The sequence below is a fragment of the Scardinius erythrophthalmus genome, assembly GCF_964197995.2.
Source record: "Scardinius erythrophthalmus genome assembly, chromosome: 25".
NCBI lineage: Eukaryota > Metazoa > Chordata > Actinopteri > Cypriniformes > Leuciscidae > Scardinius > Scardinius erythrophthalmus.
Window position 1 is genome coordinate 191291 of NC_138245.1, and position 27795 is coordinate 219085.

A 27795-nucleotide genomic window follows, 5' to 3' on the forward strand; every position below is an offset into this window, starting at 1 on the left:
CTTTCACTAGTCCAGAGGTCAGTAGTTGCAGCAAACCATGTTCCTTGAGCTAAATTTTTTACAACAGCAGCTTTGACCTGGTTGTACAGGTTTGGTATTTCAGTTTTGGAAAAATATTTTCGTGATGGCACTTTGTAGTGTGGTACAGCACACTACATCAGCCTCAGAAAACCAGGCCTCTCAACAATTTGAAATGGCATTATGTCCTTTGCAATGAAATATGAAATGGCTGCAGTGAGGTCTCATGCATTTTTTGATGTGGGTGCATAAGCAGTCTGCCTTTTAAATGCTTAAATTTAAATTCAAGTGTCTGTGTCACAACTGTAGTGAGGGAGTCAAGGGACCAGAAGCATCACTGGGTTTGCCTGCTGCACGCCCACTCTGTAAACAAAGAAATAGCAAATGTATTATTATCATTAATGATAATAATATTCACTCACTTACGCATTTGTGTGTATGACCGAATGTTATTATTAATATCAATAATATTAATAATAAATACATTTCTCTCACACACACGCACGCACACACACAGACACAGACACTCTTCAAATGAACAAAATATGTTGGTTGGGTCAGGGTGACTAAACTATTAGAATACTTATAATGACTGTTATATATATATATAAATAGCAACGCATTATAACAGCGCGCCTCCATGTCTAGAATCACCGCGGGCGCGATCTCTGGTTTCATTCAGATGTATGTCTTGCGTCTCTGATTTGATTTTCAATACAATCAAAAACTGAGTAATTTAGTATAAATAATACTATAATATTGTTGAAGTGATCATATTGTCTTGACGATTGTTTTGTACACTGTAACGTGCATAATGGATTTAGAAATCGGTAAGACTTAAAAACATTCATCACAATTCAATATTTCATGTCCCTGAAATTTTCAGTGGTAAAAAAAAAAAAAAAAAAAGTTTACTGTGAATGAATACAATACATTATCCCTTAAATATCACCCTTAATAGTTTGAACATGTTTGTTCGTTATGGCTCAAAGCCACTTGCTGTAAACCTTTTCTTCGCGGAAGCTTTGCGTTAATCACAAGTGAGATAATGAAATATTAAATCTCTAATCATTATTTTTTGTCCAATTATTTGCCCAAGTTAGTTTTGGTATTGAGGTAAAAGTTAACTTACCTTGCATTCGCTATATAAGAGTGGGTGGCTGTCACGAAGATGACTTAGCAGATTCGACGTATTTCCCCCTTTTGCAGCGATTTTCCTCTTGCGAGATCTGCAGACAGGGTGCCCATCCTCGATTAAATTGCCATCAGGGCTCTTGTAATATCCAAAATACGACCACACCTCAGATTTTGTCCTCTTGGATGGCTGAAAAATCTCCCGAGCGCTGTCACTGCCTTCCGCCATGTCTTCTCGTGCAAAAAACAATGTTGCATGCGCGCACCTGCGTCAAACTGATTCTGGCTGGACAGGATTTATCGCGAGTTTTCAAAATCACGATAATCAAAAACGGTTGTTATGATAATTAAATTAGAAACGATAATACTAACCGTCAGGACATTTTATCGTGGTTAATCGTAAAACCAGTAATTGTCCCATCCCTACTGTACTGTACTGTACTATACTATACTAGACTGTACTGTACTAGACTGTACTGTACTCTACTGTACTAGACTGTACTATACTATACTCTACTGCAGGGGCGGCCTTAAGCATCTGGGGGCCCGTTTCAATAACTAATATGGGGCCCTGCCCACATAAAATGTAAACATAATAGAGCAGAAAAAGCAAGGATTCCTGTTGGTTTGCATCATATTATTTTACTACGCGCACTTTCAGCTTCATGAACAGGCAGCTCAACATAGAAATAATCCAACCTTATTTGATTAAAACTATATACAATTATACAGCGTTTTACGTTGGAATAAGCCTCGCCCTTTCACGCAGGGCAACATCACTGCTTAATTGATTTGCGCAGTAGCTATATTTTCAGCTGTCTGGGCTGACTTAAAAAAAACAAACAGCTCAAACATCCCCTCAACTTGAAGTATTACGGAGCCCGGGAAGTCACCTGTGTGAGTAAAAATAATAAAAAAAAATCCGTGGCGACAGTTTTGCAATCCGTGCGCCCAGTTTATAAACCGTACTCACGAATTCTCAAACTGTTCCCTCGGTTTAACAAATCGTGCCCACGGATTAATAAACCGTACCCACGAGTTTCTAATCCGCGCTCTCAGATTTGTAAACAGTGCCTTCAGTTTTTACAATCTGTACCCTCTAATTCATAAACCGTGCCCACGCCTTCACAATCCGTTCCCACGGGTTTGTAAAATGTACTCACGGATTTGTGGCTCACTCTCATTTTAGAAGAACACCAGGAGGTACGTTGTTAACGAATCTTATAGTATATTGTTTTATTGTGTATTAAGTGGAATACATCAAATTGTCCTAACTGCGTCTAGCTGGAATTGGTGAATATACAATTTAATATGAATGGCGTGCATCAAAATCTTTTGTTTATTTGTGATAATCCTTACTTAAAATGAAAGTGGTCGAGAGCTACTCGTGTAGGCCTAATGCAATAATTAAATCTCTTAAATAATGTCTCATAACTCTCATATTAACAACTATGCTAACTGTTTTAGACCTAAAAGAGTTATTGTAGGCCTATATATGTCACCCTTAATTGACATATATATATATATATATATATATATATATATATAAAAATTATTATACTGTAAAAACACATAATTATTGTTGATTTTATGCATCATAATAACTAGAGATGAAATGGTATGAAAATGTAATTTCATGATTATAGTGACCAAAATGAGCATGGTTATCACATAATCCTGTTCAAAAAGTAGCCTAGGCTACTAATACTACACAATAAAATCAATTCACCAAGTTTTATGTCGAAAACCAGCAAATAACAAATAAACTTATCATCAATATGCACTATTTGTTTACATAAATATTAAAATAGTAACATTAAAAATGATGGCCAAATTTGAAAGGAGTGTCTTGCAACATGTTATCTACTAACATGTACAAGTTCAAATAAAGTTTTGACAAAAAAGTTTTTATAAAGATAAACCTCGCATATTTCAGCATTTAAATCATTTTTATAAAAAGAATGATTAAAAAAAGACAAAATACTGACATTTACAATGCACATTAGCTTATCTTTTATTATTAATAGTAAAATTCTGTCCGATTTCCCCGTGGCGTCTGTCGTTGCTAATGCTATGCAACCATGCGCTCTCCACAACGACAAAGAAGTTTTAATAATAAAATACAATATAGTGGTATTCTATTCTATTCTATTCTATTCTATTCTATTCTATAGCTAATGGATTTCCACCACCGAAAAACGCTTGCTGTAGCTCTGCTATAAGATTTATTTACGGAGATGAAAAAAACACCCGTAGTTTGGGTGCACCCCCATCCTTCATGTTGACTCGTTGCGCCTGGAAAAAATTAGCGCGTCGCTTCAATTATTTGAAATAATGAACTTGAGCGTGCAAAAGACGCGATATTGAACGGCCCTTGGCGAGCTACCTCCAATCAGGCCACGAGCTACTCTCGCGAGGTACGTGTTGGAGACCACTTTACATTATGTCTGAAAATCAATATTCTAGGGAGAAAATGAATGGGATTTTCCTGTTCTGTTGGGGGCCCCCTTGGAGGGCGGGGCCCGTTTCAATTGAAACGGGTGAAACATAGGTAAGGCCGCCTCTGCTCTACTGTACTGTACTAGACTCTACTGTACTAGACTCTACTGTACTATACTCTACTGTACTATACTATACTAGACTGTACTGTACTATACTAGACTGTACTGTACTATACTGAACAGCGCCCCCTGCTGCCCTCAAACACCACACACGCCGCAGGGTGAACAGCGCCCCCTGCTGCCCGCACACACCACACACGCCGCAGGGTGAACAGCGCCCCCTGCTGCCCGCACACACCACACACACCGCAGAGTGAACAGCGCCCCCTGCTGCCCTCACACACCACACACACCGCAGAGTGAACAGCGCCCCCTGCTGCCCTCACACACCACACACACCGCAGAGTGAACAGCGCCCCCTGCTGCCCTCACACACCACACACGCCGCAGGGTGAACAGCGCCCCCTGCTGCCCGCACACACCGCACACACCGCAGGGTGAACAGCGCCCCCTGCTGCCCGCACACACCACACACGCCGCAGGGTGAACAGCGCCCCCTGCTGCCCTCAAACACCACACACGCCGCAGGGTGAACAGCGCCCCCTGCTGCCCGCACACACCACACACGCCGCAGGGTGAACAGCGCCCCCTGCTGCCCGCACACACCACACACGCCGCAGGGTGAACAGCGCCCCCTGCTGCCCTCAAACACCACACACGCCGCAGGGTGAACAGCGCCCCCTGCTGCCCGCACACACCACACACGCCGCAGGGTGAACAGCGCCCCCTGCTGCCCGCACACACCACACACGCCGCAGGGTGAACAGCGCCCCCTGCTGCCCGCACACACCACACACGCCGCAGGGTGAACAGCGCCCCCTGCTGCCCGCACACACCACACACGCCGCAGGGTGAACAGCGCCCCCTGCTGCCCTCACACACCACACACACCGCAGAGTGAACAGCGCCCCCTGCTGCCCTCACACACCACACACACCGCAGAGTGAACAGCGCCCCCTGCTGCCCTCACACACCACACACGCCGCAGGGTGAACAGCGCCCCCTGCTGCCCGCACACACCGCACACACCGCAGGGTGAACAGCGCCCCCTGCTGCCCTCACACACCACACACCGCACACAGCGCAGGGTGAACAGCGCCCCCTGCTGCCCTCACACACCACACACCGCACACAGCGCAGGGTGAACAGCGCCCCCTGCTGCCCTCACACACCACACACACCGCAGAGTGAACAGCGCCCCCTGCTGCCCTCACACACCGCAGGGTGAACAGCGCCTCCTGCTGCCCTCACACACCACACACGCTGCAGGGTGAACAGCGCCCCCTGCTGCCCTCACACACCACACACGCTGCAGGGTGAACAGCGCCCCCTGCTGCCCTCTCACACACCACACACCGCAGGATTAACAGCGCCCCCTGCTGCCCTCACACACCACACACACCGCAGGGTGAACAGCGCCCCCTGCTGCCCTCACACACACCGCAGGGTGAACAGCGCCCCCTGCTGCCCTCACACACCACACGCCGCAGGGTGAACAGCGCCCCCTGCTGCCCTCACACACCGCAGGGTGAACAGCGCCCCCTGCTGCCCTCACACACCACACACACCGCAGGGTGAACAGCGCCCCCTGCTGCCCTCACACACCACACACGCCGCAGGGTGAACAGCGCCCCCTGCTGCCCTCACACACCGCAGGGTGAACAGCGCCCCCTGCTGGCCTCACTCACCACACACACCGCAGGGTGAACAGCGCCCCCTGCTGCCCTCACACACCGCAGGGTGAACAGCGCCCCCTGCTGCCCTCACTCACCACACACACCGCAGGGTGAACAGCGCCCCCTGCTGCCCTCACACACCACACACGCCGCAGGGTGAACAGCGCCCCCTGCTGCCCTCACACACCGCAGGGTGAACAGCGCCCCCTGCTGGCCTCACTCACCACACACACCGCAGGGTGAACAGCGCCCCCTGCTGCCCTCACACACCACACACACCGCAGGGTGAACAGCGCCCCCTGCTGCCCTCACACACCACACACACCGCAGGATGAACAGCGCCCCCTGCTGCCCTCACACACCACAGGGTGAACAGCGCCCCCTGTTGGCCTCACACAACACAGAGTGAACAGCGCCCCCTGCTGGCCTCACACACCTCACACACTACAGGGTGAACAGCGCCCCCTGCTGCCCTCACACACCACAGAGTGAACAGCGCCCCCTGCTGCCCTCACACACCGCAGGGTGAACAGCGCCCCCTGCTGGCCTTACACACCTAACACACTACAGGGTGAACAGCGCCCCCTGCTGCCCTCACACACCACAGAGTGAACAGCGCCCCCTGCTGCCCTCACACACCGCAGGTTGAACAGCGCCCCCTGCTGGCCTCACACACCGCAGGATGAACAGCGCCCCCTGCTGCCCTCACACACCACACACGCCGCAGGGTGAACAGCGCCCCCTGCTGGCCTCATTCACACCTCCTCCAGCAATGAGCTGGCTCTCCCAGTGTTCGACTGCTGGCCATACAAACTTCTGTCTTTGTGGGGAAGTTTGGTACTGAACCACACACTCTCTAAAATAAAATGGGCCAATATATTTTATCAATATACATTTATATATTTTCTCAGACATATGAAATAAGTGTAGATTACCCAGAAGTCCTCCATATCCACAGCCGATGTCCGCAAACTCCACCTGCGCGCTCCCGTTTCCCTCGCGGAAGAACTGCGGGTAAAGCGAAGCCCAGTCCATCTCCTGCGGGCACACCGGACTAACACACACACACACACACACACACGGTAAAGCTGAGCCCAGTCCATCTCTTGCGGGCACACCAGACTAACACACACACACACACACACACACACGGTAAAGCTGAGCCCAGTCCATCTCTTGCGGGCACACCAGACTAACACACACACAGACACACAGACACAGACACAGACACAGACACACACACAGACACACACAGACACACACACGGTAAAGCTGAGCCCAGTCCATCTCTTGCGGGCACACCGGACTAACACACACACAGACACACACACACACACACACACAGACACACACACGGTAAAGCTGAGCCCATTCCATCTCTTGCGGGCACACCGGACTAACACACACCAGGGGCGGATCTACCGGGGTGGCTTAGGTTGGCAAATGCCACCCTAAAAGAAATCTCCACTGTCCGACGGCAGTGAATGCAGAAGCCGAGAGGACGGCAGTGAGTGCAGCAGCCGAGAGGACGGCAGTGAGTGCAACAGCCCGAGAGGACGACAGTGAGCGTAGCAACCGAGAGGACGGCAGTGAGTGCAGCAGCAGTGAACGCAGCAGCCGAGAGGACGACAGTGAGCGCAGCAGCCGAGAGGACGGCAGTGAGAGCAGCAGCGAGAGGACGGCAGTGAGCGCAGCAGCAGTGAACGCAGCAGCCGAGAGGACGGCAGTGAGCGCAGCAGCCGAGAGGACGGCAGTGAGCGCAGCAGCGAGAGGACGGCAGTGAGCGCAGCAGCAGTGAACGCAGCAGCCGAGAGGACGGCAGTGAGCGCAGCAGCCGAGAGGACGGCAGTGAGCGCAGCAGCGAGAGGACGGCAGTGAGCGCAGCAGCGAGAGGACGGCAGTGAGCGCAGCAGCCGAGAGGACGACAGTGAGCGCAGCAGCCCGAGAGGACGGCAGTGAGCGCAGCAGCCGAGAGGACGGCAGTGAGCGCAGCAGCCCGAGAGGACGGCAGTGAGCGCAGCAGCCGAGAGGACGGCAGTGAGCGCAGCAGCCGAGAGGACGGCAGTGAGCGCAGCAGCCGAGAGGACGACAGTGAGCGCAGCAGCCGAGAGGACGACAGTGAGCCGAGAGGACGGCAGTGAGCACAGCAGCGAGAGGACGGCAGTGAGCGCAGCAGGCGAGAGGACGACAGTGAGCGCAGCAGCCGAGAGGACGGCAGTGAACGCAGCGCAGCAGCCGAGAGGACGGCAGTGAGCGCAGCAGCCGAGAGGACGGCAGTGAGCGCAGCAGCCGAGAGGACGGCAGTGAGCGCAGCAGCGAGAGGACGGCAGTGAGCGCAGCAGCGAGAGGACGGCAGTGAGCGCAGCAGCCGAGAGGACGACAGTGAGCGCAGCAGCCCGAGAGGACGGCAGTGAGCGCAGCAGCCGAGAGGACGGCAGTGAGCGCAGCAGCCGAGAGGACGGCAGTGAGCGCAGCAGCGAGAGGACGGCAGTGAGCGCAGCAGCCGAGAGGACGACAGTGAGCGCAGCAGCCCGAGAGGACGGCAGTGAGCGCAGCAGCCCGAGAGGACGGCAGTGAGCGCAGCAGCCGAGAGGACGGCAGTGAGCGCAGCAGCCCGAGAGGACGGCAGTGAGCGCAGCAGCCGAGAGGACGACAGTGAGCCGAGAGGACGGCAGTGAGCACAGCAGCGAGAGGACGACAGTGAGCCGAGAGGACGGCAGTGAGCGCAGCAGCCGAGAGGACGACAGTGAGCCGAGAGGACGACAGTGAGCCGAGAGCGCAGCAGCCGAGAGGACGGCAGTGAGCGCAGCAGCCGAGAGGACGACAGTGAGCCGAGAGGACGACAGTGAGCCGAGAGGACGGCAGTGAGCGCAACAGCCGAGAGGACGACAGTGAGCGCAGCAGCCGAGAGGACGACAGTGAGCCGAGAGGACGGCAGTGAGCGCAGCAGCCGAGAGGACGACAGTGAGCCGAGAGCGCAGCAGCCGAGAGGACGGCAGTGAGCGCAGCAGCCGAGAGGACGACAGTGAGCGCAACAGCCGAGAGGACGACAGTGAGCCGAGAGGACGGCAGTGAGCGCAGCAGCCGAGAGGACGACAGTGAGCCGAGAGCGCAGCAGCCGAGAGGACGGCAGTGAGCGCAGCAGCCGAGAGGACGACAGTGAGCCGAGAGGCAGTGAGCGCAGCAGCGAGAGGACAGCAGTGAGCGCAGCAGCCGAGAGGACGGCAGTGAGCGCAACAGCCGAGAGGACGACAGTGAGCGCAGCAGCCGAGAGGACGGCAGTGAGCGCAGCAGCCGAGAGGACGACAGTGAGCCGAGAGGACGGCAGTGAGCGCAGCAGCCGAGAGGACGACAGTGAGCCGAGAGGACGGCAGTGAGCCGAGAGGACGACAGTGAGCCGAGAGGACGGCAGTGAGCGCAGCAGCCGAGAGGACGACAGTGAGCCGAGAGGACGGCAGTGAGAGCAGCAGCCGAGAGGACGACAGTGAGCCGAGAGGACGGCAGTGAGCGCAGCAGCGAGAGGACGACAGTGAGCCGAGAGGACGACAGTGAGCGCAGCAGCGAGAGGACGACAGTGAGCCGAGAGGACGGCAGTGAGCGCAGCAGCGAGAGGACGACAGTGAGCCGAGAGGACGACAGTGAGCCGAGAGGACGGCAGTGAGCGCAGCAGCGAGAGGACGACAGTGAGCCGAGAGGACGACAGTGAGCCGAGAGGACGGCAGTGAGCGCAGCAGCCGAGAGGACGACAGTGAGCCGAGAGGACGACAGTGAGCCGAGAGGACGACAGTGAGCCGAGAGGACGACAGTGAGCGCAGCAGCCGAGAGGACGACAGTGAGCCGAGAGGACGGCAGTGAGCGCAGCAGCGAGAGGACGACAGTGAGCCGAGAGGACGACAGTGAGCGCAGCAGCGAGAGGACGACAGTGAGCCGAGAGGACGACAGTGAGCCGAGAGGACGGCAGTGAGCGCAGCAGCGAGAGGACGACAGTGAGCCGAGAGGACGGCAGTGAGCGCAGCAGCGAGAGGACGACAGTGAGCCGAGAGGACGACAGTGAGCCGAGAGGACGGCAGTGAGCGCAGCAGCCGAGAGGACGACAGTGAGCCGAGAGGACGACAGTGAGCCGAGAGGACGACAGTGAGCCGAGAGGACGACAGTGAGCGCAGCAGCCGAGAGGACGACAGTGAGCCGAGAGGACGGCAGTGAGCGCAGCAGCGAGAGGACGACAGTGAGCCGAGAGGACGACAGTGAGCCGAGAGGACGGCAGTGAGCGCAGCAGCGAGAGGACGACAGTGAGCCGAGAGGACGACAGTGAGCCGAGAGGACGGCAGTGAGCGCAGCAGCGAGAGGACGACAGTGAGCCGAGAGGACGGCAGAGCGGCGCGGCGCGAGGGAAGGAGACACAGGAGGAAAGAGGAGACAACGGATTAACTCTATCAAGATATGAAATCATAATGAAAGCACAGTGCTAGCATAGTCGCGATGCTGATTTAGAGATGATAAAAATCAGGTTGAAAACATTATTTCGTTAACTATACATAGGCCTATAGTTAGCTCTGACGTTTGTTCTGTGTGAAGTCGGCTACAAAAGCTAATACTGATACAACATCTGTCAAGGAAAACATTGTAAAGTTACTTTGAATCTCACAGAAATGAAGAGGAAAGGCGTAGTTTGTAAATGGTGTAAATCAACATGAAGCAGTGTTGTTATTGTTGTTGTTTTATAATGTTTCTTCTTTTGTATAAAACTGTCCAGAAACGGCCTGTATGAACCTACTCACAAACTGTTTTTGTACTTTTTCAGACTGGGAGCTAAATGTATTTTTATTTGACTTATTTTCAGGTCAGTGGAGATTGGAGAAGAAACTCTAGTTAGTGGAGAAGAAACTCTAGTGTTAGTGTACTGTACTGTATTTCTCATCAGTTTCTCAGTAAAGACCTCATCTGTCAGAAATATTCAAGTTACTGAGGGACAAATGTGGACAATGTGTGTTCTGAGTAAACAATAAAAGTGATTAGTACCTTGTTTGAGTGCCGTGACCCATTTATTTCCACAGTGTATTTATGCTCACTTTAGTACCGCCCAGTCCATAGAGCTTCATGGGTAAGCTTCTCTTCGTCTAGTGTCTTCTTGTACTAACGCTGCAACTCTCTGACAGTCGAAAACTGTTGCTTCCCCTCTCACACTCCTGTGTCTTCTATCATACTTCTATCTCTATTAAGTGAGATCACATTGTATGCTCACTTATTCCTAATGTGAACTGTTTCACATGAAACCTCAAATGCAAGACACTGATTGCATGAGATTAGGTTTGTCTGTATGAGTTTGTAAATAGCAGCCTGTGCCCTTTTGTAGTGTGTACATACTATTTCTCATCAAACTGTGATTAAATTCAGTATATATACCTCTGCCATATGTTGCACCCCTCAAAAATTCCTGCCCCCCTCTCGCCACCACGTATACATATTTTTCTAGATCCGCCCCTGCCCTGACACACACACACACACACACACACACACACACACACACACACACAGTAAAGCTGAGCCCAGTCCATCTCCTGCGGGCACACCGGACTAACACACACACACACACACACACACACACACACACACACACACACACACACACACACTTACTACTGGAAGGTGTGGTCGGCCATGGGGTTGGAGTGCGCGCGCTGCCGGTAATAGCGCTTCTGGGGCATCGACACACTCATAGTGTTCCGGACGGGTTATACAGTCTCGGGTTATAAAGTCACGGGTTATACAGTCTCAGATTATACAGTAAAGTCACGGGTTATACAGTCTCAGGTTAGTCACAATAATCTCGTGTTGACTTCACTCTCTGACCCCACGTGCGACACTGGTCTTCTTCGGCGGCGCGCGCTGCCTCGGCCGCGCGCCTGCTGCCCCCTGCTGGAGACTCTGTAAACCAGCCTCTGAAACTACTGTGATGGAGCGAGACACGAAAACTACATCTAAATAATCACATTTCCCTTAGAAACATAGCATTGCACCCTTTTAAAGTCAGCATAAGATCAAAATGGACAATTCTTATTTTTTATGGAATATTGCAGTGTTTATTCTACATGATTTATGGGTGCACACATCATTATTGTGTTAATAATGTTGAATCAGAATAAGTTCCTCTTGCAGCATCTCTGATGACGAGGGCGGGGCAACCTGTCACTCACAGGAGATCAGCCAATAGAAAACCACAACCATCCAACCAGCCAATCAATTCCCCACAGACACACTCAAGCCCCGCCCACATTTCTCTGTCGGAGTCACAAATATTTAATTTTTAATAGGAATGAAAACAAGTGTGTGGAGGAACAGAATTACAGCGGGTTCAGTCGATTGGACGGTTGTTTAACAACATAGCGATTGTTCAGCTGACAAAACATCTTTCTGAAAAAAAAAAAAAACAGAAATGACATGATCTATGAGCTTTATAGTGTGCGCCGTTGTAATAAGAGTACATGTCTATTCCTCATTTTCATCTGCATTGAATTCAATATGGAGCCTAACCTGACGAAGGGTTAGTTTTGTATTCGTTCAGTTCATGTCAGTGTTTCACGAGATGACAACACATAATGTTCAGTCCTCGAATTTAAAATTATGTTTACTTATTATTTTTTATTTATTATTTCTATGGCGATACTATCAAAACCAATATGAATCTGCAGCAGTCATGTGGTACAAGTGGGAGATCTCGGAAAATTCCCAGTTTACAAGTTGTAATTACGACATGGCGTGACATGAACACATGCTGACTTTAAAGATTGGGAGAGCACATTAAAACAAGTTTTAAAAAATAATGATACGCACGGATAAATCATTTATTATAAATACTGCAATATTCCATAAAATACGAACTGTCAATTTTGATTTCATGGTGACTTTAAAATAAATAATTAACTTTATTGTCTCTGTAGAGAAGCGCTGAACTGACACGTGACTCCACGTGGTGTCCGGACTCTTATTTTGAAACGTCTCGCTGCTGTCGTCACTCGCTGTCACCTTCGCGTCCTCATGCCTGCGGACTGAGCGGGTCTTCTCTTCATCTTCATCTTCATCTTCATCGGGAGACTGTACTGTGAGTGAGTGTGTTGATTCAGTGTCACGTCGATGAAATCATGATGTTTAGTGTGTGTTCCTCAGACTGGCGCGATCGGCGAGGGAAGGGGAATGTCGATGAATGAGTCCTCTTAAAGGGAGCGCGGCTTCAGCTGAAGTTCTGCTCGGTTGTGTGAAAATATTGGCAATGAAATCTAAGCAAAGTTTGTAAGGACTTAATTAACAATTTGTATGCGCGAAATGATAAGCCGAGGATATGAAGATGAGCAGTTTGTGGGAGAATAATAGAGTAAGAGGAAGGCAACACTTTAGTTTATGGCGACGCAGTTACACAAGTGACTTTATTTACTGTAGTAGTAACTGTTAATACTGTGTAATTTCAAGCAACTAACCCTAGACAACACCCTAACCCTAGACAACACTTTAACCCTAGTCAACACCCTAACCCTAACCCTAACGCTAGTAAGTACATGTTGACCGTCAGGGTTACTCCGCAGCTCGTCGTTAAGTGCACTCATGACCTTAAGAGTGTCCGTCAGTGTAGCGACTAATGAGAGGAGTTTATGGGATTTATGCGTTATAGCGTGAATATTGATTTATAAAAGCACATTATGTGTTGAACACACACACACACACACACACACACACACACAGACACACAGCTGAGGATGTTGGTGTTCACTGAGGGAAACACTGGAGTTGCAACATTGTGTCCTTCACTTCTGCACTCTTATGATTGTGTAATATTGCTGTTTGGTTCATAATCGCGCTGTGATCATAACTTCAGATGTTCGTCTAGTGTGTGTGTGTGTTAGAGAGAGAGATGCGCTCTCACACACACACACACACGCGCTCGTACACAACACAAACACTTACACGCTGAATTCTAAATTGTTCACATAATTTTGAAATGTTCATAAACTGTTCTACTATTTTTATTTTTTATTTTTATTTAATTGAATTATTATTATTATTATTATTATTATTATTTTCTTTACTAAATGTTCAAAATCGTTTTCTATGCTGTTTTGATGCTTTGGCAATACAAATGTATTTTTGTCATGCCAATAAAGCTTTATTGAATTGAATTGAATTGAATTGAAGTGAAGTGAGTGAGTGAGTGAGTGAGAGCCGTTGGGTTTATCACTGAACTCTCTCGCTGCTCTTCACAGATTAAACAGCCGAGTCCACGAGCGCTTCCTCCGTTTCCCAGAATCCTTCACTTGAATGAATGACATCACTCACTGTGGCACTCAGTGCTGTTCTTCATCTGACCAGTGATCTACTGTTGAGTTAGGCTGTGAGTACACACACTTCTTACACACTCACTCACTCACTCACTCACTCACTCACTCACTCACTCACTCACTCACTCACTCACTCACTCACTCACTCACTTCTTACACTCTCTCTCTCTCTCTCACTCACTCACTCACTCACTCACTCACTTCTTACACTCTCTCTCTCTCTCTCACTCACTCACTCACTCACTCACTCACTCACTCACTCACTCACTCACTTCTTACACTCTCTCTCTCTCTCTCACTCACTCACTCACTCACTCACTCACTCACTCACTCACTTCTTACACTCTCTCTCTCTCTCTCTCTCACACACACTCACTCACTCACTCACTCACTCACTCTCTCTCTCTCTCTCTCTCTCTCACACACACACACACACACACACACACACACACACACTGTTTAATCTGTGAAGAGCAGCGAGAGAGTTCTGTGATAAACCCAACGGCACAGACACACCCAGCTCTCTCTCTCTCTCTCTCTCTCTCTCTCTCTCTCTCTCTCTCTCTCTCTCTCTCTCTCTCTCTCTCTCTCTCTCTCTCTCTCTCTCTCTCTCTCTCTCTCTCTCTCTCTCTCTCTCTCTCTCTCTCTCTCTCTCTCTCTCTCTCTCTCTCTCTCTCTCTCTCTCTCTCTCTCTCTCTGTTTCCTCTGAACTGAAAGATGTTCAAAGAATGTTTTGCTAACGTTCCCACTAAGTTATGCATACATTGTTTCTGAATATTCTCTGAACGTTTTTTAAAATGTGTTTTCTTTGTAATGTGAACGAACATGAAGGACACATTCCATTCTTCAAACACGCGAACGCTACTTTTAAACATTCTCTGAACGCTCTGAAACAAGTAGCAACATTTAAACAAGTTTCACAAACATCCAACTAAAATGTTTCAGGAAGAAACATTATTAAAGACCAGATTACTTTAAACAGACGTTCTCTTAACGTTACTGTAGGAACGTGTGGATGAGTGTGAGGGAATCTTCCCAGAACGTTCCCTGTTTCCTGGGTTTCACAGGAGCTTCAGTTACTGCTATAATTGGTGGTTCTGATGGGAAAAGCTTTTCCTGTGGGATTTTGAGCTTAAAGGATCTCAGTCGTGTTCGTGTGTGTTTTATTCCGTGCAGGAGTTTCCCTTAAAACACACAAACATCATACATGACAAATGCAATAATTAATGTTTTTATTTCAGAAGTTTGATGTTAGTGTTAGTAGTGTTAGTTTATTAGCGCAGCGGCTGAGAAGCGTTTGAGTAATAGTTCTCTGTTATACTTCACTAGTTTAGGGAATCTGTGCTTGATTTGAGTTCTGTTGGATTTTTACAATTTTATGAAGATTTAAATGTTTGTGCATCTCATACATCATCTTTCTCAATAATTGAGATGAAATGAGAATCTTAAAATTATTAATCTTAATTAAAAAAAAAGCTAAGAAAAGTGTTTGCTTTTAAATACTTCAGTAAATGTGTTTCACTCAAGTATTTTTTTGATTAGGTAATTAAGAAGTTAATGTAATAAAATGCTGAACAGGATCTGTAGTTTAACTGAGGCACAGTTTGTCGTTCCTCCACAGCATATGCAACACGCCTCAATTATAATAGTAATAATAATATGTTTATTTCTGCAGTAGAACTGTTGTCTGTGTGTGACCCGTGTGTGTTTTCTGTCCTTCAGTCTGACACACATACTCCTGGAGCTCATGAAGACTGAACGGGACGGGGACGTGCTGGAAGGTGAGACACGCATCACATCCTGTCTCCTGACACGCGTGACCGTCAACACACACACACACACACACACACACACACACACACACACACACACACACACACACACACACACACACACACACACACACACACACACACACACACACACACACACACACGCGCATGTCTCCTGACACGCATGACGTCAGCACACGCGCATGTCTCCTGACACGCATGACGTCAGCACACGCGCATGTCTCCTGACACGCATGACGTCAGCACACGCGCATGTCTCCTGACACGCATGACGTCAGCACACACACGCATGTCTCCTGACACGCATGACGTCAGCACACACACGCATGTCTCCTGACACGCATGACGTCAGCACACGCGCATGTCTCCTGACACGCATGGCGTCAGCACACGCGCATGTCTCCTAACACGCATGACGTCAGCACACGCGCATGTCTCCTAACACGCATGACGTCAGCACACGCGCATGTCTCCTGACACACATGACGTCAGCACACACACGCATGTCTCCTTACACACGTGACCGTAAGCACACGCGCATGTCTCCTGACACACATGACGTCAGCACACACACGCATGTCTCCTTACACACGTGACCGTAAGCACACGCGCATGTCTCCTGACACACATGACGTCAGCACACACACGCATGTCTCCTTACACACGTGACCGTAAGCACACGCGCATGTCTCCTGACACACATGACGTCAGCACACACACGCATGTCTCCTTACACACGTGACCGTAAGCACACGCGCATGTCTCCTGACACACATGACGTCAACACACGCGCATGTCTCCTAACACACGTGACCGTCAGCACACGCACATGTCTCCTGACACGCATGACGTCAGCACACGCGCATGTCTCCTGACACGCATGACGTCAGCACACACACGCATGTCTCCTGACACGCATGACGTCAGCACACACACGCATGTCTCCTGACACGCATGACGTCAGCACACGCGCATGTCTCCTGACACGCATGCCGTCAGCACACGCGCATGTCTCCTAACACGCATGACGTCAGCACACGCGCATGTCTCCTAACACGCATGACGTCAGCACACGCGCATGTCTCCTGACACACATGACGTCAGCACACACACGCATGTCTCCTGACACGCATGACGTCAGCACTCACTCACTCACTCACACACACGCATGCACACACACGCATGTCTCCTAACACGCATGACGTCAGCACGACGTCAGCACACGCACATGTCTCCTAACACACATGACGTCAGCACACGCGCATGTCTCCTTACACACGTGACCGTAAGCACACGCGCATGTCTCCTAACACACATGACGTCAACACACGCGCATGTCTCCTAACACACGTGACCGTCAGCACACGCACATGTCTCCTAAAACGCATGACGTCAGCACACGCGCATGTCTCCTGACACGCATGACGTCAGCACACACACGCATGTCTCCTGACACGCATGACGTCAGCACACACACGCATGTCTCCTGACACACATGACGTCAGCACACACACGCATGTCTCCTAACACACATGACGTCAGCACACACACGCATGTCTCCTAACATGCATGACGTCAGCACACGCGCATGTCTCCTAACACGCATGACGTCAGCACACGCACATGTCTCCTAACACGCATGACGTCAGCACACGCGCATGTCTCCTGACACGCATGACGTCAGCACACACACGCATGTCTCCTGACACGCATGACGTCAGCACACACACGCATGTCTCCTGACACACATGACGTCAGCACACACACGCATGTCTCCTAACACACATGACGTCAGCACACACACGCATGTCTCCTAACACACATGACGTCAGCACACGCGCATGTCTCCGAACACGCATGACGTCAGCACACGTGCATGTCTCCTGACACACATGACGTCAGCACACACACGCATGTCTCCTGACACGCATGACGTCAGCACTCACTCACTCACTCACTCACTCACACACACGCATGCACACACACGCATGTCTCCTAACACGCATGACGTCAGCACGACGTCAGCACACGCACATGTCTCCTAACACACATGACGTCAGCAGACGCGCATGTCTCCTAACACACGTGACCGTAAGCACACGCGCATGTCTCCTAACACACATGACGTCAACACACGCGCATGTCTCCTAACACACGTGACCGTCAGCACACGCACATGTCTCCTAACACGCATGACGTCAGCACACGCGCATGTCTCCTAACACACATGACGTCAGCACACACACGCATGTCTCCTAACACACATGACGTCAGCACACGCGCATGTCTCCTAACACGCATGACGTCAGCATACGCGCATGTCTCCTAACACGCATGACATCAGCACACGCGCATGTCTCCTAACACGCATGACGTCAGCATACGCGCATGTCTCCTAACACACGTGACCGTAAGCACACGCGCATGTCTCCTAACACTCATGACGTCAACACACGCGCATGTCTCCTAACACACGTGACCGTCAGCACACGCGCATGTCTCCTAACACGCATGACGTCAGCACACGCATGTCTCCTAACACGCATGACGTCAGCACACGCATGTCTCCTAACACGCATGACGTCAGCACACGCGCATGTCTCCTGACACACATGACGTCAGCACACACGCATGTCTCCTAAAGACACATGACGTCAGCACACGCGCATGTCTCCTAACACGCATGACGTCAGCATACGCGCATGTCTCCTAACACACATGACGTCAGCACACACACGCATGTCTCCTAACACACATGACGTCAGCACACACGCATGTCTCCTAACACACATGACGTCAGCACACGCATGTCTCCTGAATGAGTTTCAGTGCAGCTCAATGATTCTAAACCACAGGAAAACCAGTGTTGACCAGTTAATCAGATGTCTTTATTAAAGAAGATTAAACTGGTTTAAAACACTGACTCTGGCCTGTTTCTCTGATGATCTGATGGATGTACGGTGTCTGTGAGTGTGTGACTGGTAGATGTATTATTGCTGTGTGTGTAAGTGAGTTTTATGAATGGCTGTCGTAACTGAGAGGAAGTCATCAGGGTAGTTTCCTCGTGTTTATGATGAACGTTGCTCTCGTGATGTCCAGGTTTATGGAGAGTCATATCCTCTTCTGAACTCAGTGACTCGGCTTGCTCTGCTGTTTCCACACTCTACACAGCATTGGGAAGCGGACTTTTAAAAGTAATGTGTTTCAATAATTGTGTCTCCTAACACGCATGACGTCAGCACACGTGCATGTCTCCTAACACGCATGACGTCAGCATACGCGCATGTCTCCTGACACACATGACGTCAGCACACACACGCATGTCTCCTGACACACATGACGTCAGCATACGCGCATGTCTCCTAACACACATGACGTCAGCACACACACGCATGTCTCCTGACACACATGACGTCAGCACACGCGCATGTCTCCTGACACACATTACGTCAGCACACACTCATGTCTCCTAACACGCATGACGTCGGCACACGCGCATGTCTCCTGACACACATGACGTCAGCACACGCTCATGTCTCCTAACACGCATGGCGTCAGCACACGCGCATGTCTCCTGACACACATTACGTCAGCACACGCGCATGTCTCCTAACACGCATGACGTCAGCACATGCGCATGTCTCCTGACACGCATGACGTCAGCACATGCGCATGTCTCCTGACACACGTGACCGTCAGCACACGCATGTCTCCTAACACACATGACGTCAGCACACACACGCATGTCTCCTGACACACATGACGTCAGCACACGCGCATGTCTCCTGACACACATTACGTCAGCACACACTCATGTCTCCTGACACACATGACGTCGGCACACGCGCATGTCTCCTGACACACATGACGTCAGCACACGCTCATGTCTCCTGACACACATTACGTCAGCACACACTCATGTCTTCTGACACACATGACGTCGGCACACGCGCATGTCTCCTGACACACATGACGTCAGCACACGCTCATGTCTCCTGACACACATTACGTCAGCACACACTCATGTCTCCTGACACACATGACGTCGGCACACGCGCATGTCTCCTGACACGCATGACGTCAGCACATGCGCATGTCTCCTGACACACGTGACCGTCAGCACACGCATGTCTCCTAACACACATGACGTCAGCACACACACGCATGTCTCCTGACACACATGACGTCAGCACACGCGCATGTCTCCTGACACACATTACGTCAGCACACACTCATGTCTCCTGACACACATGACGTCGGCACACGCGCATGTCTCCTGACACGCATGACGTCAGCACATGCGCATGTCTCCTGACACACGTGACCGTCAGCACACGCATGTCTCCTAACACACATGACGTCAGCACACACACGCATGTCTCCTGACACACATGACGTCAGCACACGCGCATGTCTCCTGACACACATTACGTCAGCACACACTCATGTCTCCTGACACACATGACGTCAGCACATGCGCATGTCTCCTGACACACGTGACCGTCAGCACACGCATGTCTCCTAACACACATGACGTCAGCACACACACGCATGTCTCCTGACACACATGACGTCAGCACACGCGCATGTCTCCTGACACACATTACGTCAGCACACACTCATGTCTCCTAACACGCATGACGTCGGCACACGCGCATGTCTCCTGACACACATGACGTCAGCACACGCTCATGTCTCCTAACACGCATGGCGTCAGCACACGCGCATGTCTCCTGACACACATTACGTCAGCACACGCGCATGTCTCCTAACACGCATGACGTCAGCACATGCGCATGTCTCCTGACACGCATGACGTCAGCACATGCGCATGTCTCCTGACACACGTGACCGTCAGCACACGCATGTCTCCTAACACACATGACGTCAGCACACACACGCATGTCTCCTGACACACATGACGTCAGCACACGCGCATGTCTCCTAACACGCATGACGTCAGCACATGCGCATGTCTCCTGACACGCATGACGTCAGCACATGCGCATGTCTCCTGACACACGTGACCGTCAGCACACGCATGTCTCCTAACACACATGACGTCAGCACACGCGCATGTCTCCTGACACGCATGACGTCAGCACACGCGCATGTCTCCTAACACACATGACGTCAGCACACGCGCATGTCTCCTAACACACTTGACGTCAGCACACACACGCATGTCTCCTGACACACATGACGTCAGCACACGCGCATGTCTCCTGACACACATTACGTCAGCACACGCTCATGTCTCCTGACACGCATGACGTCAGCATACGCGCATGTCTCGTAACACGCATGACGTCAGCACACGCGCATGTCTCCTAACACACATGACGTCAGCACACGCGCATGTCTCCTAACACGCATGACGTCAGCACACGCGCATGTCTCCTAACACGCATGACGTCAGCATACGCGCATGTCTCCTAACACACTTGACGTCAGCACACACACGCATGTCTCCTGACACTCATGACGTCAGCACACGCGCATGTCTCCTGACACACATGACGTCAGCACACACACGCATGTCTCCTAACACACATGACGTCAGCACACACACGCATGTCTCCTGACACACATGACGTCAGCACACACACGCATGTCTCCTAACACACATGACGTCAGCACACACACGCATGTCTCCTGACACACATGACGTCAGCACACGCGCATGTCTCCTAACACACATGACGTCAGCACACACACGCATGTCTCCTGACACACATGACGTCAGCACACGCGCATGTCTCCTGACACACATGACGTCAGCACACACACGCATGTCTCCTGACACTCATGACGTCAGCACACACACGCATGTCTCCTGACACTCATGACGTCAGCACACGCGCATGTCTCCTGACACACATTACGTCAGCACACACGCATGTCTCCTAACACACATGACGTCAGCACACGCGCATGTCTCCTGACACACATTACGTCAGCACACACGCATGTCTCCTAACACACATGACGTCAGCACACACGCATGTCTCCTAACACACATGACGTCAGCACACACACGCATGTCTCCTGACACTCATGACGTCAGCACACACACGCATGTCTCCTGACACTCAAGACGTCAGCACACGCGCATGTCTCCTGACACACATGTCGTCAGCACACACGCATGTCTCCTAACACACATGACGTCAGCACACACGCATGTCTCCTGAATGAGTTTCAGTGCAGGTCAATGATTCTAAACCACAGGAAAACCAGTGTTGACCAGTTAATCAGATGTCTTTATTAAAGAAGATTAAACTGGTTTAAAACACTGACTCTGGCCTGTTTCTCTGATGATCTGATGGATGTACGGTGTCTGTGAGTGTGTGACTGGTAGATGTATTATTGCTGTGTGTGTAAGTGAGTTTTATGAATGGCTGTCGTAACTGAGAGGAAGTCATCAGGGTAGTTTCCTCGTGTTTATGATGAACGTTGCTCTCGTGATGTCCAGGTTTATGGAGAGTCATATCCTCTTCTGAACTCAGTGACTCGGCTTGCTCTGCTGTTTCCACACTCTACACAGCATTGGGAAGCGGACTTTTAAAAGTAATGCGTTTCAATAATGGTGATTCCCTTAAAAAGTAACTAGTTACATTACATTAATGGTTTTATGTTTGCAATCTCTTCCAGGCCTTGCAGGTGTTTTTTTTTTTTTTTTTTTGCACGTGTTAAACGCAGTAATGCCTATAAAACATACATCTTCATTTTCTTTTACAAATACTTTTAGAATATTATCATCTCGTGAGCCCTAGAGCGATGGTTGCTGTACTAAAGATCTCTGAGCAGTACGGGTTTACAGTGTACAGGGTTAGGGTTAGGTAACGTGTATTACTTTAAAAAGAACTGGAATTATAATGTATAAATGTACAGTATATGCTGTCATTATTGTCTGATTACATAATGTACGTGTCTTGTCATGAGTTAAGACCAACACTAAAATGTTATTTGCTTTCTGGGCAGTTTTGGGTTTGATGATGTCAGTGGAAGGAAATGAGAGATTATATTACAGGAGATCTGATCATATCTCTGGCTCATGAATGCGTGAGGACAATCAAGAGGATCTTTAACTGCAGGATGTTTGAGTCTTAATTTGAGTTTGTGTGTTGAGGGTCATGTGACTGAAGTGTGAGAGTTTCTGCCTCATCTAAAGGTTCAGTCTTTCTGACCCGTTTGTTCCTCTCTCTCTGGTGTGTGTGTGTGTGTGTGTGTGTGTGTGTGTGTGTGTGTGTGTGTGTGTGTGTGTGTGTGTGTGTGTGTGTGTGTGTGTTTCAGAGAGCCCGCAGGAGCCGGGCCTCTACAGTCCCGTGTCCCCTCTCCCGCAGGATCAGCCGGTCTCCACATACTTCGAGGAGAAGGTCCCCATCCCGGAGGATGACCGAGCGAAGGTAGAGGAGATCCCACACGACACCCGATCCGAACCGATACCCGGACTGAAACCCGACCTGAGAACCAACCCGAGACCTGATCAAACGCGAGACCCGAACCGACACCCGAACCGAGACCTGACCCGAGACCTGATCGAACCCGAGACCTGACCGAACCCGAGACCTGACCGAACTCGAGACCTGACCCGAGACCTGACCGAACTCGAGACCCGAACCGAGGCCTGACCCGAGACCTGACCGAACTCGAGACCCGAACTGAGACCTGACCCGAGACCTGACCGAACTCGAGACCTGACCCGAGACCTGACCGAACTCGAGACCCGAACCGAGACCTGACCCGAGACCTGACCGAACTTGAGACCCGAACCGAGACCCGACCCGAGACCTGACCGAACTCGAGACCTGACCGAACTCGAGACCTGACCGAACTCGAGACCTGACCCAACTCGAGACCTGACCCAACTCGAGACCTGACCCAACTCGAGACCTGACCCAACTCGAGACCTGACCCAACTCGAGACCTGACCCAACTCGAGACCTGACCCAACTCGAGACCTGACCCAACTCGAGACCTGACCCAACTCGAGACCTGACCCAACTCGAGACCTGACCCAACTCAAGATCCGAACCGAGACCTGACCGATCCCGAGACCTGACCGAACTCGAGACCCGAACTGAGACCTGACCCGAGACCCGAACTGAGACCTGACCCGAGACCCGAACTGAGACCTGACCCGAGACCCGAACTGAGACCTGACCCGAGACCTGACTGAACCCGACACCCAACCCGAGAGCCAAGCCGAGCCGATCACCCTCAGAACTGCCCTCGGGGTCAGGGGTCGGGTCTCAGGTAGTTTTAGATAAAATAGCTTTTACCGTATGGACCCTAGAAGGCCTTAATTCTTTTAAAGTATGCCAACTTTCCTTTATTCGTTTTGGGTGTTTAACAATATTTTATTTAAAACAAATGCATTCAAAATAATTCTATGACAGCGTTATTATCCGCTGTCTGCGCACTCGATACTGCTGCCAAACACATTAATGTCAATTTTTCTTCATGAATAAAATCTCTCTGAACTGAAGCTGTAAAGTACAAAAAATCCTTCCAAATTCAGTTGCTATTTATTTTTTTAGATATAATAATCGACACTCATTAAAACATTAAAAGGCATATTTAACTTAAAAGGCATCTATTATGCAAAATTCACTATTACATGGCATTTGAACATAAATGTGTGTTATAACTGTAATTAAACTAAACTATACCTGTTCTATCTCCATACAGCGTATATTCTCTGACTCTGTAGGCATTATTGTCCGACTCCGGGTCGAAATGAACACCGCTATTGAGAGTTTCTGTTTTGATATTATCATTCCGTGAGATGAGATTGTCCTGACGGAGCGAGAGCTCGTGAAGCTCCGCCCCCTGTGCCGGCAGCAGCAGCTCATTTGCATTTAAAGGGATACACACTAAAACGCCACGTTTTTCTGAGCCCCAAAAAGTGACAATTTAAACATGCTGTGAAAAATAATCTGTTGGGTATTTTGAGCTAAAACTTCACATACACACTCTGGGGACATCAGAGACTTATTTTACATTTTGTGAAAAGGGGCGTAATAGATGCCCTTTAATGTAAATTAATTTAATAACTCCAATTAAACTTTAAATGGTGGATGTAATTACTTCTTGATGTATTTATTCAAATATACATTAGATATTTAAGGACAGGAGTAGTAAAAATAACCAATATGTAATCGCATATATTAATGAGAACGCCTCTCTAGAGTTTATAGTCACGGAAAGGCTTTTCTGAGGATAATGTGACGTTACGTGACGTTATTGTTCTCCAGCTGTTTTATTGATGGTTGAAACACTGATTGATGGATGAGACATGATTGATTTCAGGAAGTTGTTCGGTATCTTTCAACATTCCTTCTGATGTTCATTGATGTTTATTTGCTGCTGTAACTAGTAGTAAAGAGGAAGAGATGATCGGTTCATCCGTCACGCACATTAAACACACACACACACACACACATTTACTGACTGAATTTACTGATGAAACTGACAGGATTTGAAGCTGAGACTGTTTCATGTCAGTAATTGTCAGCCTATGGCAGTGAAGGTCCGTGAGAGCGAGGGATCTGTTGTTATCCGCCTCGAGTGTGTGAAGGGTCATGGGAAAGAACACACAGTTCTTTGTCAGATTGTGATGTTTATAATTATTACATTCTTCCTCATGGATCAGTCTAAACACGTCACGAGTCTTGATTTCTTCAAGCTCAAGCAAGAGGAACAGACTCAAGTGGAAAAATAAAGACAGAAGGGAAGTAGTGAAAGCAGCGTAACTGTACACTCGTCCTGTGTTCTTGAGACCGATACGGATGCGACACGATCAGCATGTGCTTTACACCGACCTTTGACCTGGATCAGGATTATGGAGAAGTGAAAGCAGAGCACTTCCTGTGAAATCGACTCAAAATATCAGTAATAAACTAAGTTTCTTCAGTCAGGCTGTTTTCCCTCCATCATAAACGAGTGTGTCTTGAGCGTCAGACGAAACACAGTAAACGCTGTCGTGTTCTCTGGCGTTCGGATGCTGGTGTTCGGGAACACACTCGTGTGTGTGTGTGAGACGCTTCTGGAGGGAATTACACCAGGGGTGCTTCTCAATTCTTATTTGTGCATCCTCGTTTCCTCTCCTCGCTTCCTTTCCTCGCGTCTCAGCTCCGCCCCCTGTAGGATGCGAGGGAAGGCCGCAAGGAAAAGACGCGAGGACGGAGGGATCGAATGAAAGCTTTTTTGGAATCCTTGATCACTCGAGCGTCACTTCACCGCATCATCAGCAGCGCTCAGAGGATCTGCCCTCATGTTGTTGAAATTTTTTTATTTAAGAAATTCATAATAAATAATAATAAAGAAAGATACCCTGTTGAAATATGTAAGGTGTGTGGTTTATATAAACTGCAAAAGTAAAGTATAAATCAAAATTATTGTGACCGATGTGAAGGGGGAGGAGAATTTATACGTGCGTCACGTTTTAGTCGATAAAACTCTTCCGCATAGGATACACCTGTGTATCCTCGCTCATGACTCCTCTGGAAGCCTCCTAACTCCTCGATCCTCGACTCCTTGCGGTGCAATTAGAGAATTGAGATGTCCTTCAAGATGGCTGAGCTCGATCGGTTTCCGGGTCATAGGATGGAGGACTGAGGAGAGAGGAGACGAGGAGGGATATTGAGAAGCACCCTATATCATTCTGATCACACACTTTGACTCTGGCCATTAGAGATGCTGCGATGCCATTGGTCCACTGGTTACTCCAGTTATCCAATCACAGCCTCTGCTGAGGCAAAGTCACATGAGGGTTTGAGGGATTTATTTAGTAAATGTCTCTCTATCGTATTTTATGTGCATGTCTGTTTATTGGATAAAAAATGATCCGCCTCAGTAAAGTGCATAACATTTTTATTTATTTTATTTATGTACATCTTGGCGTTTCCATTCAGTGTTTTTTCATGCAATATCCCAAAATAATAGTGTTCGGAAGCTAGTGTTGTCATGCCCACGTTTCCCTGCAGTCACATGACGTGATGGAGTCCAGATGGAGAAGAATGTGGAAGCTGATGCATCGCTGTGTTGACTCTCGCTGCTCTTCTTCTCTCTAGATGTTCAGCTTTCGGAAACTGTGGGCTTTCACTGGCCCGGGTTTCCTGATGAGCATCGCCTACCTGGACCCGGGGAACATCGAGTCGGACCTGCAGTCCGGGGCTAAAGCAGGGTTTAAGGTGAGTAAGGGTTCATCTTCACTGGTTTATTACGTGACACGTGTGTGTCTGTGTGTGAGTGACGCATGTGTGTGTCTGTGTATGAGTGACACGTCTGTGTCTGTGTGTGTGTGTGTGTGTGTGTGTGTGTGTGTGTCTGTCTGTGTATGAGTGACACGTGTGTGTGTGTCTGTGTGTGAGTGACGCATGTGTGTGTCTGTGTATGAGTGACACGTGTGTGTCTGTGTCTGTGTGTGTGTGTGTGTGTGTGTGTGTGTGTGTGTGTGTGTGTGTGTGTGTGTGTGTGTGTGTGTGTGAGTGACGCATGTGTGTGTCTGTGTATGAGTGACACGTGTGTGTCTGTGTCTGTGTGTGTGTGTGTGTGTGTGTGTGTCTGTGTGTGAGTGACGCATGTGTGTGTCTGTGTGTGAGTGACGCGTGTGTGTCTGTGTCTGTGTGTGTGTGTGTGTGTGTGTGTGTGTGTGTGTGTGTGTGTGTGTGTGTGTGTGTGTGTGTCTGTCTGTGTATGAGTGACACGTGTGTGTCTGTGTGTGAGTGACGCATGTGTGTGTCTGTGTATGAGTGACGCGTGTGTGTCTGTGTGTGAGGGACTTTTGGAGGTGGAGACAAATTCAAACAAAGCATGCAAATGTAGGGATGATTTGATTCTATCAAGTGAAACCGGTTAGGCAGGTTATCTGGCTTGCTCAAGAGAAACAGGCCCAGTCAGCATAACACTATCATTCAAATTGCAGAGACGCTAATCCCATCAGTGTGAGTGAAACTGGGACTCCAAGAGCCATTAAAGACAATAAGGAGAAAACAGGATTTGCAACTTTGCTGAGCAGAATCATTCGTGTGATATCATCATCTTAGCCTTAAAAGCTAAATACAGTATTATTCACTGTGATGTTATGTAAGAAGCATATCTGAAATAGATTCTTAAGTTTGTAATCCTTCAGACCTGTGTAACTTCTGTGTGTGTGACCTGACCTGTGTTAGCTGTGTGTGACCTGTGTGTGTGACCTGTGTTAGCTGTGACGTGTGTGCGTGTGTGTGTGTGTGTGTGTGTGTGAGACCTGTGTAACTTCTGTGTGTGTGACCTGACC

At 49.4% G+C, this 27795-nt stretch overlaps 2 protein-coding genes across 7 annotated transcripts in view; one reads left to right on the forward strand and one right to left on the reverse strand.

Annotated features, from left to right (window-relative positions):
* Positions 1-11335, reverse strand: part of mettl1 (methyltransferase 1, tRNA methylguanosine) — a 53586-nt gene extending 42251 nt beyond the window's left edge. Inside the window, exons 1-2 of one of the 2 annotated variants that reach the window (XM_081357056.1) lie at positions 11027-11335; positions 6325-6443 (exon numbers count right to left, since the gene is read on the reverse strand). In XM_081357056.1, coding sequence (XP_081213182.1) covers positions 6325-6443; positions 11027-11106 — 199 coding nt within the window. In that variant the 5' untranslated portion in view covers positions 11107-11335. The remainder of the gene's footprint in view (positions 1-6324; positions 6444-11026) is intronic. The other variant, XM_081357057.1, reaches the window with a different exon arrangement.
* Positions 11336-12331: 996 nt separating this feature from the next.
* slc11a2 (solute carrier family 11 member 2) overlaps positions 12332-27795 on the forward strand; it is a 58441-nt gene continuing 42977 nt past the window's right edge. The window contains exons 1-5 of one of the 5 annotated variants that reach the window (XM_081357010.1): positions 12398-12488; positions 13642-13769; positions 15439-15497; positions 22806-22918; positions 26588-26707. In XM_081357010.1, the coding sequence (XP_081213136.1) occupies positions 15464-15497; positions 22806-22918; positions 26588-26707 (267 nt within the window). In that variant the 5' untranslated portion in view covers positions 12398-12488; positions 13642-13769; positions 15439-15463. Of the gene's footprint in view, positions 12759-13641; positions 13770-15438; positions 15498-22805; positions 22919-26587; positions 26708-27795 lie in introns of all 5 variants that reach the window. The other 4 variants (XM_081357012.1, XM_081357011.1, XM_081357013.1 and 1 more) reach the window with 4 other exon arrangements.